Source organism: Bos taurus, chromosome 16, assembly GCF_002263795.3.
Source record: "Bos taurus isolate L1 Dominette 01449 registration number 42190680 breed Hereford chromosome 16, ARS-UCD2.0, whole genome shotgun sequence".
NCBI lineage: Eukaryota > Metazoa > Chordata > Mammalia > Artiodactyla > Bovidae > Bos > Bos taurus.
The window spans coordinates 12,049,687-12,063,949 of record NC_037343.1 but is presented as its reverse complement, the minus strand read 5'-3'; the positions used below and the strand labels follow the sequence as shown (position 1 = coordinate 12,063,949).

Sequence of the window (14,263 nt, the reverse complement as noted above, 5' to 3'; positions counted from 1 at the left end):
AGCACAAATTTTCTAAATGTTTTCGGTGTTAGATGTTGGTTTTCATGTTACCTGCATGATTTTACCGGGCACAAGCCATATAGCGTTAGTGTGTAACTTGGTGTAATTTAACCCTTTCATTGCACTCCTTCCCTTGAATTTTTTTTTCCCCTCAAATTGTTCTAACTTTAGTTTTACTAATATCTAGTTACAACCCATAGACCATTTTTAATGAGTAACTTAGACACCTCTCCATTATTTTCTGGAGTTTATATAAATCAGCTGCCATGAGTTATTGTACGGACACATGATTTGATACAGCCACTTCTTTTTTTACGTGCAGTTTCTAGTGTTCTTGAAGGCAGCAAAACTTTATTTTTAACGTCATCATTTATTTTTTATTTTTCTTTAAAATTACTTGTATGGTGGAATTCAACAAAATAATGTAATAGATAAAGCATAGTTAAACAGGATCTTCTTGGGTAGTGAGATCATAGTAATCATATTTATTTGTCCTAATATTTCAGGATGGTTTAGTAACTTGCCATCAAGCAAAGTTTTCCGTAAACACTAGATACTCACTCTGAAATATTTCTTTGTATGTTTAGTCTGTTGGGCACCTTGCTGCTTTTTTTCTACAAGTACTGGGGCATTGTCCTTTATTAAAATAACTTGAGTTATCAGTTTTCCTCAGATTTTAGGGACATTAACTCATAGAAATTTACCATTTTGAAACTTAAGCTATATATTTGTGGTCATATATTTTTGGTCCCACCTATTTTCCCTACTAATGTATGTTGTTTCAAATACAGATTTATGTTTCTTCCAATATTTTTAATTTTTTGTTTTTGTTATATTTTTTAGTACAAATGATGAATTGTGTTTTGTAGTTTTAGGAATCCTAAGACTTCTTTTTTTAAGGGGTGTATGTGATTTTCCTGGAAATGTTAGTTGGAACATTAAGAGTTTTATAGATGGGAAACCTAAGGCCTGGAGCTTTGGCTTTTCCTGGTAAAGTGTGAAGGATAGAACTAAAACCCAGGTTTCTTGGCATTTAGTCCCTGAGTCCACACATATTACATGTTCACCACTCTGTTTTTAATTAAACTTAGGTGGCAGAGTGATGGTTAAGCTTAAATATAAATATAAGCTTTAAATAAGCTTAAAATGACTTATTTTATAAAAGTATAAGTAGATCTTACTAGGTCACTATTTATCAATAATTCCTGACATAGGATTTGACTGTGCTAGTAGCAGCAGTGACTCAATTCATGTTGCATGCCAAGCCTGCTTGAGCTGTTATATAAATGACTTTTTTTCGGATAAGGTTTTATTATTGTAATACCCATTTTAAAGATGAAGAACCAGTGTTTAGAGTTATAAAACAATTATCCCAACTATCAGATGATTCGTGATAAGAAAGAGTCCAGCTGGGAATTAAAGCAAAAGTAAGTTGTTCTCAACCATTATGCTGCATGGCCCTGCTGGAGAACTGTGGGAATTTTTTTCCTGTTACTAGTACAGCATGGGGCTTCCCTGGTGGCTCAGTGGTAAATAATCTGCCTACTAATTCAGGAGGTGTGGGTTCAGTCTCTGGGCTGGAAAAATCCCCTGGAGAAGGAAATCGCAACTCACTCCAGTATTCTTGCCTGGGAAATCCCATGGACAGAGGAGCCTGATGGACTACAGTCCATGGGGTCTCAAGGAGTCAGATGTGACTGAGCACACCAGCACAGCATACCCAGAGATCATTCATAGGATTTTAAATGGATGTTTGTATTTTTGTTTTATTTACTTGATCAATAGATAGGTATCTGATCAACTGCTGTGTGCCAGCGTTTGCAATTTGGCACACCTTAATAAATGATACAAAAATGGTTTAGATGCATCCTTGCCCTTTCTCCAGGAAGGATAAAGCAGTTATTTTTGGCTGTTTTTTTGATTGCCCCACTGAATTTCTTATGGATCTTGACTATTAAGAGAACTCCGTAGATAAGCTGCTGCTTAGTGGTCCCTGTAGTGTTAGGTGGAGCCCTTGAATTCCCAGTAGACTATTGTCTCAACTGTGCTTGCAGAGGAGCAAGTGTTCATATAGCAAAGGAGACTCCTGAAAGCTCATGAAAGGATACCTGTGTGCCAAATCAGAATTTACTTTGAACTTTCAGGTACAACTGCATTCTGTTTCTTATGTTTAAGTTAAGCTAGCTTAGGAACTTTACAGAAAAACAGCAGTCATGAGATAAAAGTTCCTTCAGTGACTTTTTCTAGCAACCTGCATGTTTCCAGCCAAGAGAAGCTGTAAAAATCTTATGACAAGCAAGCTTGTAGAATCTCTTCCTTCAGTCTGGTTTCTTTTAAAATCTGAATTCTGTGGTTAAACTTTCTCACTAAATGTGACAGATTTCTTTATCAGACTCAGCAGACTGGCAGCTATTTTGTTAAGTTTTATAGTTATAAATGTCTTGTAATTTTTACTTGCATAGGTCTGCTTTTTAATTTTATAGCACATCCCTGGTGGGAAAACAGGTGAATATTACTATATGCATCATGGCCAGAATTATCCAGGTTCATATTAGGGTTTCCCCGTGCATGTCTAGAATATCCCTTAAGGAGCCAGAATTTAAAGACAGAATTTGCTGTGCCTCCTAACTCTTTAAGTCTTAAATCGGTACAGAAATAATAATAATTTTTTTATTCATACTGTTAATAGTTTTTGAGTGATTATCACATGATCAGTCAGGTATAGATTGGTTCAGTATGTAAAAGGAAAGGTAAGTGATTTCATGGAATTATACTACGTGTCTATATAAATTCAACTAAATGTCCTTAGTAAAAAGAATGCTGGAGAAGGGAATGTGGAGATAGCACTTCAACCAGGGCGGGTGATGAGCAAACAGCCTTGGGAGACATGAATCAGTTTTCCCTTCATTGGTCTCCATTCCTGTTTATGCTTTAGTCTGGCTAGTAGGCCCCTGAATGCAAGCCATTTATTTCACCTGAAAAACTAGCTATCTTTTTCCACTCCTGGAGAAAAATCTTAATGTTGTGGAGCAGATGTAATTTCCAACGTAATACACTGAAAAATTCCATTTGAACCAGTTAGTTAGGTAACACCTTCAGTTTTATTGAGATAATCAGCAGTTTTGCATGGCAGTGTTTACTTGGAGTTTATCTAGAGACTGCTTTGACTTAAAATCAAATGACATCTTTTTCATTACATAAAAAGATTTGGACAGATGGCATATTTTTGACTATTTAATAGTAGTAGTTTTCCTTTTTGAAAAAAAATGGTTGTGTTTATTAAGAATTTGGTATTTTCCTTTGACTTTTATTGATGTTTTACAAAGCAGTTTTACTTTTCTTTGAACTCACAGAGCAGGAATTAGCTGGTTGCAAATTAGCAATCTCAGAATGACCACAAGTGTCAGTGTTTGCCTGCCTTACTATTTTGCCTTCAGTTTTCATAAGCTTATGCTCCAGTTACTCATAATGTTTAAGAATTTCTTTTGACTTGAAAGCGGAACTAAATTTAAATGTCTCTTTGACATTTGTCTATTTTAATTCACACAAAATATTAAATGATCCTAAGAGAAAAAGCAAAGCATCTAAAATCAGCAGTAATGTGGAAAGTACTGTAATAATAAAGGCATATCTCAGAGATATTTGGGGTTCAATTCCAGGCTACTGTAGTAAGTGAGTTACAGGAATTTTTTGTTTACCAGTGCATAGAAAAGTTATGTTCCCAGTACATTTTGTGCAATAATAGCATTTTGTCTAAAAAACAATGTACATATTTTAATTAAAAAATGCTAACCGTGATCTGACAACATAAGGTTGCCATAAACCTTCGAACTTTTTTTTTTTTTTTTTAAAGTGCAGTATATGCAGTGCAGTTAAACAAAGTATGCCTTTTTGCTTGTATATGCTTTGGTTTCTCAGTAGCACAGCTCTTTCTTTTCAGCATAAATCAACTAGAATCTTTCAATTGTTTTTTTGGCACACACAGAATAATCTTAGAGGTTAGAGCTGGGGTTATCAGTGAGGTTGGTATTGAGCTTGATACTGCTTTCCTAGGACATGTTCTAGAAGTTTACGAGGGAAGGTGTTCTGGGCTGACAAAAAAAATGAAGAGCATTTAGTATATGTGGCCAGGGAATGTAGTGTGTTGGGACAGTTTTTGAAAACAACAAAGACTAGTCCTGTGTGCTGCAGGACTTCCAGATGTCCGTGTGTGTGTGTGTGTGTGTGTGTGTGTGTGTGTGAGAGAGAGAGAGAGAGAGTCAGTCCCCAGTCTCTGGGATCTAATGCTTGATGGTCGGGGGTGGAGCTGACGTAATTAATGACAGAAAGTCCGCAACAAAGGTAATGTGCTTGAATCATCCTTCACACCCCATCTCCTTGGGTCTATGGAAAAATTGTCTTCCGTGAAACCAGTCCCTGGTGCCAAAAGGTTGGGGCCACTGTGTTAGACCATTTTTATTATTAAACGAACCTAAAACATAATTGGAATACACTCGGAGAAGGCAGTGGCACCCCACTCCAGCACTCTTGCCTGGAAAATCCCATGGACGGAGGAGCCTGGTGGGCCACAGTCCATGGGGTTGCTAAGAGTCAGACAAGACTCAGTGACTTCACTTTCACTTTTCACTTTCGTGCGTTGGAGAAGGAAATGGCAACCCACTCCAGTGTTCTTGCCTGGAGAATCCCAGGGACAGGGGAGCCTGGTGGGCTGCTGTATGGGGTCACACACAGTTGGACACGACTGATGTGACTTAGCAGCAGCAGCATGTTGCCTGTGCATTTCATTTTAAATGGTTAGAGGGGTCAGTGTAAAATATTCTTAAAGGGGATGTGTTGAGTTTGATAGAGTTGCGAAGCCTACTAGGTCCGCACCTTTAAATTGTTTCAGGCATCTTACTGGCCCGTAGCTGTAATTCTTTGATTCCCAAAATAATCAAATTAATTCCAAACATGTAACCTTTGATAGAGAGAGCTGGGCAACAGAGTATTGTTTATCCACATGAAACAAAAGAAGAGCCAATTTACAAGCTATAGAGCAAAATTATAAGCTGTATAGGTTTGAAGAAACCCACGTTGAATTGTCTTCAAATGTAATCATTTAATTGGACCCTTCAGGTTGTACTGTAATGGCATTGTTCCTAGTGAAAAAGTATTACTTACATTAGAATAATGGAATTTCAGAGTAGAATTGGACCTTTGAGGTCATCTAAAAATCTAGTTTCCTCATTTTACAGGCAAGGTAACTAAGACCCTGAGAGGTTGAGATTTTTCTCAAAGGTTTGCTCTTAATGTAGCAAAGCCACATTAAGGTAGAACCTAGAGCTTGAGACTTGCAAGTCAAGTGTTTTTTTGCATTGATTTACTCTGTCTTGAGTTACATTAGTGTATTTGTTTTTAGTCCATGGACCCATGAGATTCACAAATGATCCTGTGGACCTTCTACATTACCTGTGTCCCTCTTCCACTATAAAAACAATTCTGCTGACTTTAAGTGAGAAAGAAAACTTTTATTAAATCTCAGTGAGAAAGAATTGTTCATTATGGACTTCGATGTTAAAGATCGGAACACACACTTTGGTTTGTTTCCAGTTGCGATGCTCTAATTGGCATTTTATCTAAATTATTTATTTGTAGATTAAGGAACTACATTCATGTGGATGTAATTTTTTAGTCTCCAGATAAATAATTTTTAAAAACCTGACGTTTTCCCAGTATGATAGAATGCCTCTTTAAAAGAGTTTTGCATTATATCTCACTCTATTTTGAAAATTTTTATTGCTGTATTTGTCTGGGTTCTCCAGAGAAAGAATCAGTAGGGTAGATAGATTGATTGTGAGGAATTGGCACATGTGGTTAGGAAGACTGAAAAGTTCCAGGATTTGCTCTCGGCAAGCTGGTGACCCAGGGAAGCTGATGGGCTAGTGCAGCTCTTGTCTGAGCCTGAAGGACTGAGAACTGGAGGACGCATGGTGTAAGCGCTCCAGTCTGCGTCCAGGGCAGGAGAACCCCTGGTGTGCCCCCTCAACGCAGCCAGGCAGAGGGGAACGCTCCTCTGTTCTGCCTCTGTGTTGTCTTCAGTTCTTCAGTGGATTGGACGAGGCCCGTCTGCAGTGGGAGGGCAATCTGCCTTACTCAGTCTACAGATTCAAACATTCATCTCACCCGGACGCATCCTCATAGACATGTCCAGAATAATGTTTTAGCCAAATGCCAGGGATATTAATTCCTTATCAAATCTTTTCTCCCATTCTTTGGATTGACTTCTCTGTTGTTAATGTCCTTTGATGCATGAAAGCTTTTAATTTTGATCAAGTCAGGTTTATCTGCTTCTCTTTTGTTTTCCTGTACCTTTTAGTACTACTTTCACATTCACATATTCGTGAAACTAATGTCAAATCTAATTTCATGAAGCTTTTACTCTGATTTTTTATCTGTAGGTTTTTAAATTTGTTTTAAAGTTCTATCTCCTAAATTTAGGTTTCTGACCCATTTTGAGTTATTAATAATTTTTGTAGATGATGTAAGGTAGTGGTCCAGCTTCATTCTTTTGCATGTGCATATCCAGTTTTCCTAGCACTGTTTGTTGAAGACTATCCTTTCCCATTGCATGGTCTTAGCTCCTGTGTCAAAAATCAGTTTGCCATGTACGTGAAAGTTTATTTCTGGGCTATCTTATTCTGTTAGTCTGTGGATCTGCCTTCATTCCCTGCTACAGTATTTTGATTACTCTATCTACAAGTTTTAAAATCTGAAAGTTTTAGTCCTCCAACTTTGTTCTTTTTCAGAATTAGTTTGGCTCTTTGGGGCTGCTTGAAATTCCACATCAGTTCTAGGATAAGTTTTTCTTTCTGCAAAAACACCTTTGGGATTTTGAAAGGGATTACATTGCATCTATAGATTGCATTGGGTAATTTTGAAATCTTAATGCTATTAATCTTAGCAGTCCACGAACATAGATGTCTTTCCATTTGTTTGTGGCTTTAATTTCTTTCAGCATCAATCTGAAGTTTTCAGTGGACAGTTTTTTTTTTTAATTTCTTGATTAAATTTATTCTTGAGTATTTGATTTTTAAATGCTATTCCAAATGGAATTGTTTTCTTAATTTCTTTTTTAAATTACTGATTGGTAGTATCTAGAGATGCTGTGGATGTTTGTGTGTTGATTTTGTATCCTGCAATTTTGCAGAGATAGTTGTGTAGACTACAGTATAGTATGAAGATAACTTTTATATGCACTGGGAAACCAAAAAAGTTTGTGTGGCGCACTTGATTGAGATACTAGCTTTATTGCAGTTGTATGGAGCCAAACTGGCAGTATCTGTGAGGTGTGCCTATATAGACACACCGTACTGGGTTTTAGAAATGTGTCAACTGTTTTCTGTGTTAGCAAACATTGTATATGTATACTCCAGGTTATGACTAGTCTAAAAAAACAAAAAATAAGTTGTACTTAAAATTTGTGTCAAGTTTTTTGCTCCTGAAACCTTTAATGCTTTTCAGCTTCTTTGTGATTTGCTCAGAGTTGCAGTTCCCTTTTTGTACCTAGTTTTTCTGAAATGATTTTCTTAAAGACTCATTCTGGAACTTAAAAAATTCAGCTGCTTAAAAAAAAAAATCCTAATATTTGTGAGTTCTGAATATCAAATACAGATTTCATGGGAATAAGTTACTTTTTAAAAAAACAAAACATGCAGCTGTACAATTAATATTGATTTACTTTTTAAAAATGTTACTTTTTGTCTCATAAATACAGCAAAGAGGTAGATTATCAACTCCTAGAATCTCTGTGTGTGTGTGTACATATATATAGTCCATATGTTTTTTCATTAAGAAATTTCAGTGTCTTATTAATTTTTATATAAACAGCATTTTTCAGAATTAAATACAGTATATTTTTCATACTGATACTTGTTACAAATATCTTTTCTTACAATATTTTATATTATGGTGTGATTTTCTACTTAAACAGTGGCAGATACCAGTGTTCTTTCTCCCAATACCTAGACTCTCTTCACTTGCTAAAAGAAAGCAAGGAGGGATTGTAAACAGTTACCTTGTTTGGTTGTGTTATGTTTTGCAGATAAGGATTCTGTCACTTTCCCCCATCCCTTTTTGCCAGTTACTTCTTTTCCAGAATGCCTAAAGTCTTGGTGAAATTATAATGATTCTGACTTTTTAAAAGAAAGCAGGTTTTCCTCTCCAGTTAGCACAACTCGTCAGCTCTTTCAGTTGTTTTGTGCTGATACTTTTCTTCTCTCAGCTGAGTAGCATTTTTCCCCCAGTCCAAATATCTTTAAGAAGACAGAGTTGTCAGTCTGCTCCATATTACTGCCAATTATTATTTCTTCATTTTGTTTCTTTTATTCTTTGTTTTCCTTCTATTTCAGTTTCTTAACATATGCCAGATAGACCTCTGTGTAGCCTTTGAAAAGCTATTTTACCTCTCTTTTCTTCATCTTTAAAGGGTGCTAGAATTAGGTTATATGGTTTCTGAGGTCCTTTATGTAGTGACTTATACAAAATAATGCAGATCAGAGTAATATGAGCTTTTAGCTGCTCTTGTATTGGTTATGGAGACCTAGAAATGGCTGTGAACTAACCATATGATTAGCAGAGGTCTTTGCTGTTTTCATTTCAAGGAGCTCACAGCCTATGAAGTGGCATGGCTATATATGTGTGTGCGTTTGAACTGATTTGTGTTTACTTACCCAAAACTAAGCAAAGTTGTACTATAGTGACTGACAACTCAAAATTTTCAGTGAATTTGAGAAGACAAAATTAGATAAAACTCTCCTGGTTGTAGTTAACAGATTCTGCTCTAGTAAGTAAGACAAAAAAGTGTGTGGGTTGCATAGAATGAGATGAGGGATTTTGGTGACTCTTGGAATCAAGAAGATTCCAAGGATTAGTGGGAGAAGAGGTCTTACAGGCCACTGGAACTAGATAGGTATTAAGAGGGATATTATATTCCATGTCTCTTCTTGCATGCTGGTAACTTCTTTACATCATTCTGCAGATGGGTTTTCTCCATGAGTCATGAGACACGATTATCTGTAATTTTAGACTTAACTCCTTATAGGCTTATGACTAGCTGACTCCCATTTATTAAACACAGAGAACTCTCTGTAGACTGAGCCCAGGACTAGCCAGCCTTCTAGTCATATGTAGACAGAAGGAGGTCTGCCTATGTGCGTGCTCATTGTTCTTCCTGTCTCATTTTCTTCATTTTTCTTCCTTTTCTGTGTACTTAAACTGACCCATTTTACATGTGTGTGCTGTGCTTTGTCGCTCAGTTGTGTCCAAACTCTTTGTGACCCCATGGACTGTAGCCTGCCAGGCTCCTCTGTCCCTGGGGGTTCTCCAGGCAAGAATACTAGAGTGGGTTGTCATGCCCTCTTCCAGGGGATCTTCCCAACCCAGGGATTGAACCCAGGTCTCCCACACTCCAGGCAGATTCTTTACCATCTGAGTACCAGGGAAGTCCCAGTATTCACATGTAAGAATTCAAAAGGAATACGGTTAAGACCTTGTTATTATATAATATCTAGTTGATTCCTCCTTATAAAAGAAGATGGGAGAGAAAGCTAAAATCTCTTTGGTTAATTTCTATTTAGTGATTATCCTTTGGCTTCTGGTTTTTAGAAGTCTAAAACTGAGTTCAGTATGACCAACATTTGTAGAGCATCTGTTGTGTCCTGGGTACTAGATTTACAAAGATGAGTAAAAGCAGTTGTGTCCTCTAACATGAACTTAGAGAAAAATATAGGTCAGACAATTTCAGTGCATTAAAGGAAGTTAAATGTTGAAAATGGTCTCCACCTTAATAGTGACTCACTTCCTTTACATTTAAAATTTTACTTGAATATAATTTGCTTGTAGTATAATGACCATATCATTAGTAAGCTTGACAAATTTTTACAAAGTTAACACATTCATGGAACCAGCATCCAAAGTGACTCAGTCTCAACCACACCAGTGTATATAACTAAATGCATAATAGTGAAAATATTGGAAAAGGATGTACTGCTGTCCTCAAGTGCTTTTTTCCCCCAAAGAGTTTTTGCTAGTTGCCTCTGCTGCTGCTGCTTTTTTTTTTTTAATTTAGCTTTTTAGGTTTTTTGAGGGGGAAGGTATGCATGAGGCGTTTGGTATCTTAGTTCACCGCCCAGGGATGGAACCTGTGTGCCTTGCATTGGAAGCAGAGTCTTAACCACAGGACTGCCAGGGGAGTCCTCTTTTTTAACCCTTTTTTAAAAAAGCCTTTAAACTGAATGCCAGGAATCCTATTGTATTCCAAGTGAAATGCATTCTCTGTACATTTTACCATCGTAAAATCTCAGATTCTGAAGAAAATGTAATATGATTAAAGTGAACATTGTTTAGCAGGACTTCTTTAGAAATGTTTCTGTGGTTGTAGTAGTGATTTTTCTTATTATGGATATGTGTAATTTTCCTGATACTTATCAAATTTTCTTCACTTAAGTACAGCTAGAATAAAATCTTCATGAGTTACTAGCTGTTTTGAAATTTATACTTGTAGCTTTCTATAAAGAAAAATATTTTAATGAAAATTTAGTGTGAGTATGATTGAAACTATTGCAGTAAAGATAGACAACTTTGAAGTCTGTTAAGCACTTCAGAGGTGTCTGTTCTTGAGTATATAATTGATGTACTTCAATCCTTAGCATATTTCCTTATATAGATATGTGCTTTGTAATTACTTGAGATTTGTTATTCAGCTTTTAAGAAATTTTCAACCACTCTTAAATGTAACAGATCTCATGTTTGTAAATGGATTATTTTCCCTGAATATTTAAAGATGTTTAATTTGAAATATTTGTGTTTTTTAAAGATTCACTCAAAGTAACACTGTTTACATCTTTCTAATGTGAGATTATGTATCACTTATTAATTTTGAGATTCTTTAAGGGGAAAAAGATTGACTTGATTTTAAAACTGGTAATGACATTTCTGAGAATATTAAAATTGTCAGCAATTAAGTAAATCATTGAATATTCGAAAAATCTTACATACTTACAGTAACTAATGAATAGTAATAATTTAAGTATATTTTTGACTAAAGATTTCTCTTACCAACTCACAACCAGTAACATAAAAGGTAAGATGCTTGTTTGTTTTAACTCATAGCATGTTCCATGACTGAGGGAGAGACAGACATTAATTTTTTTTTGCAGTAATTAAACAAAAGTGTTTATCGTGCAAAGGAATTTTAACACATCCATTTTTATTCTTTTAAAGGAAGGTGCATCAGCCCGGAAGACGCAGACTCCTGCAGCACAACCTGTACCAAGGCCAGGTAAAAATAGAAAAATTTTAGTTTTTTTCTATTATCACAACTGAAATTTTTGATACTATGTACTGCTTCAAAAGAATTAAATTTTACTTAAAATACTTCAAAACTAGTATCATAAGAATATTTACTTGAGTAAATAGGTATAGTTGAGTTACAAAAAATTTTTAAGAAAATATTTTTAACATTTTAGGAAAATGTTTTAAAAAGCTTTTTATTACATACCCATTCTCTCATCAGTTTTGTTTGAGTTCCGTGATAGTATGGTGGATGTGATTTTTGTCTTTTCCTATGGAAACATAGAACCATAATTTTAATAGATTGATAAGCAGTTTGATGTTTAGGATTTCAGATATCTGTATTATTGAGCATATTAGGTTCTATAACTTTAAAAATATATATATTAATAAACAAGGCTAATATTAATATTATTTTTTTAATTTAATCCTTAAATTTTTTTGGTTACACTTCACAGCCTGTGGGATGTTAGTTCCCTGACCAGGGATTGAACCTAGCCCCTCAGCAGTAAGAGCACAGAGTCCTAACCACTGGACCACCAGGGAATTCCCTGAAGTTATTTTAAAAATGTTTTCTTTCCTTTTCCTGGTACCTAAAAGGATTGATCTTTATAAATGCATATAGATACAGACACTATATTCATTTTCAGTGTTTTAGGTTTGATTTACTGTTCATTTGTTCATTTTATTTTCATTTGTTCATTTTATTTTAGTGTTTAGCATAGTCTAGTATCAGTGCTGTTAAAAGTGGCTATTAAGAAAATGGTATTAATTGAAAAGGCCCAGTCAGGAATTTAACTGGTTGATCTTCCTTTTCAATTCGTTAGTGTCAATAGTACAGATTTGCATATTTTTATTCATAGTATGTTCACACATAGGCTAATTCTAAAATTATATGATTATAAGTGTTCAGATTTTTGGAAGCACATTAAAAGCATGATGTTAAGAGGGGTTATATTGGGATAGTGTTGTAGGCTCTTTGACTGTGTCTTGGATCCACCTGGATCTTGACATGACCAGTATTTTTTTTCTTTCTTTTAATGACATTGGGTTGGTTTGAAATCTTTGTTAAATTTGGAGCACACTGGATGTAATTTATATCAGATGACAGAACTATGGGACTGTTTTTCAGTAGACAAGACCATGCCAAAAGCTGTTATGCGAGTACAAGGAAGAACAATTAAATCAGTTAAATATTATTTGAATGCCTTCCATGTGCTCAGTGCCAGAAACAAGAAGGAGCTAAAGGAGCTCCTTAGAGGAAGGAAGAAAAAGTCAGGGAAATAGAAATGGGCAGGCTGACATGGACCCCAGGAATGCAGCCTGGAGTATTATAGAGACAGTGGAATGATTGATGTAGAATTCTTCGTTTTCCCTTGGACGGGGAAGGATGGTTAGTCTAAGGAAGATCACATGAGAAATTCAGAAATGGTATAAAAAGGAACAAGTCACCACCCGAGGATTCTAGCTCTGTACTGTGCTGTGTATGAATAATTGTCTCCATTTCACATTTGCTCAAAATCACATGGCAAACAAAGGAAAGGGGTCGGGGTGGCACTAACACTCGCATAAACCAGCTTGTGTGCGTGTGCCATGGAATAGAGGGACAGGGAGGGGGCTGGGTCCTCCCAGCTAGTGTGTGATCTTGGAGAAGGTCACGTGTGAAGCAGGGAGCTGTGGGTCCTTTCACCTCCTAATCTGTCGTTCTTTCTCAGATCTGCCAAGGTGCACTGGTGATTAAAATGACTGAAATAAATCTTCGAGAATATCTCATAATATAACAGATATTCTGATGTCCATCAATGTGAGGTCTCATTTCACTCGCTGATTGACCCCCATAGATCCACAGTCCCTACCTATCATTCCAGAAGCAAAGATTATAAGTTTTAATACTCACTAGTCAATAAGACTGACTTGAGTGGGTGTTAGCAGTTTGTCATCTTTGTCTTGATTCGTGTATTTTTGTTTTGCAGATTGTTAAAAATGTATTTGCTTTTTGGGTGCTACCCAGTTTTGAAGGGATATTTTGTAATATAGGGTAGGTTCATCTGGATTATCTTTTTAAAATGGAAAAAAAACCCACAATATTTCTGGTCGTGTCACATATTATACATGAGACAGCATAGATCTATATACTGTTGTTTGTTAGGTAGAGTTTGAATTATTAGGAAATAGGGACTGAACCATCTATCCTTTCTGCCTTCAGTGAAGGGACTCAGGGATGATGTTCCATTTTTGTTCACTGTTTCTTTCTTCTTTATTTTTTCACCATTTTTTTTTTTTTTGCACTAGTTTTTTTTGCACTAGTTTTACCAGGCAAGTCCCTGGGTAAATGTAGTATTTTAAAGTGTTTACAATCATTCCTAATTTCTAAACATTCATTTAGGGAATGTAACTAACAAGAGACACATGTTTTCCAGTGAATTAAGAAGCACAAGCATTTGATAAGCTCCGTAGTGGAATTTAATGTCATTTCCTTTTTTAGCCAGATTAAATCTCCTGCACACATCCCTGCTCTTGCTGCCTCTTGCATAAGTGACAACACATAAGTCACTTCTCTGGCTTTCATTCGTTACTTCTGTCTTGCAGATATGCTGATGTGGGCAGGTGACTACCCATAACCCTGTAGCTCTAGTTTATCTGCTGTCTTAAGATCTGCACGTGAGATTGAGAGGGGATTAGCCCTTTGTATATTTTAAACACATTTCTTATGCTCTTCAGTCATCCACTTCAGAATGTAGGTGGATTGCCTCATTCCATAGTTTTAAATCAATGTGCTGATGGTTTTCAAATTTGTGTCTCCAGTTCTTCTTACCTCTGGTGTCTTTTATTAACTGTTTAACATTTGGATGTGCCATCGGTATCTTAAAACTGGCTTAAAACCTTTTTTCTTTGATATTTTCCCCACAAGGTCTTCACATTCTTCTGCTTCTTC

The 14,263-nt window shown here is 35.9% G+C and overlaps 1 protein-coding gene and 1 non-coding gene across 2 annotated transcripts in view; one reads left to right on the top strand and one right to left on the bottom strand.

The window, feature by feature from the left end:
• Positions 1-14,263, top strand: part of CDC73 (cell division cycle 73) — a 90,514-nt gene that overhangs the window by 53,582 nt on the left and 22,669 nt on the right. Inside the window, exon 11 of the mRNA NM_001191272.1 lies at positions 11,260-11,317. Within this exon, the coding sequence (NP_001178201.1) occupies positions 11,260-11,317 (58 nt within the window). The remainder of the gene's footprint in view (positions 1-11,259; positions 11,318-14,263) is intronic.
• Positions 11,802-11,874, bottom strand: TRNAK-CUU (transfer RNA lysine (anticodon CUU)). The gene has a single exon. It is a non-coding gene; the product is annotated as a tRNA-Lys (tRNA).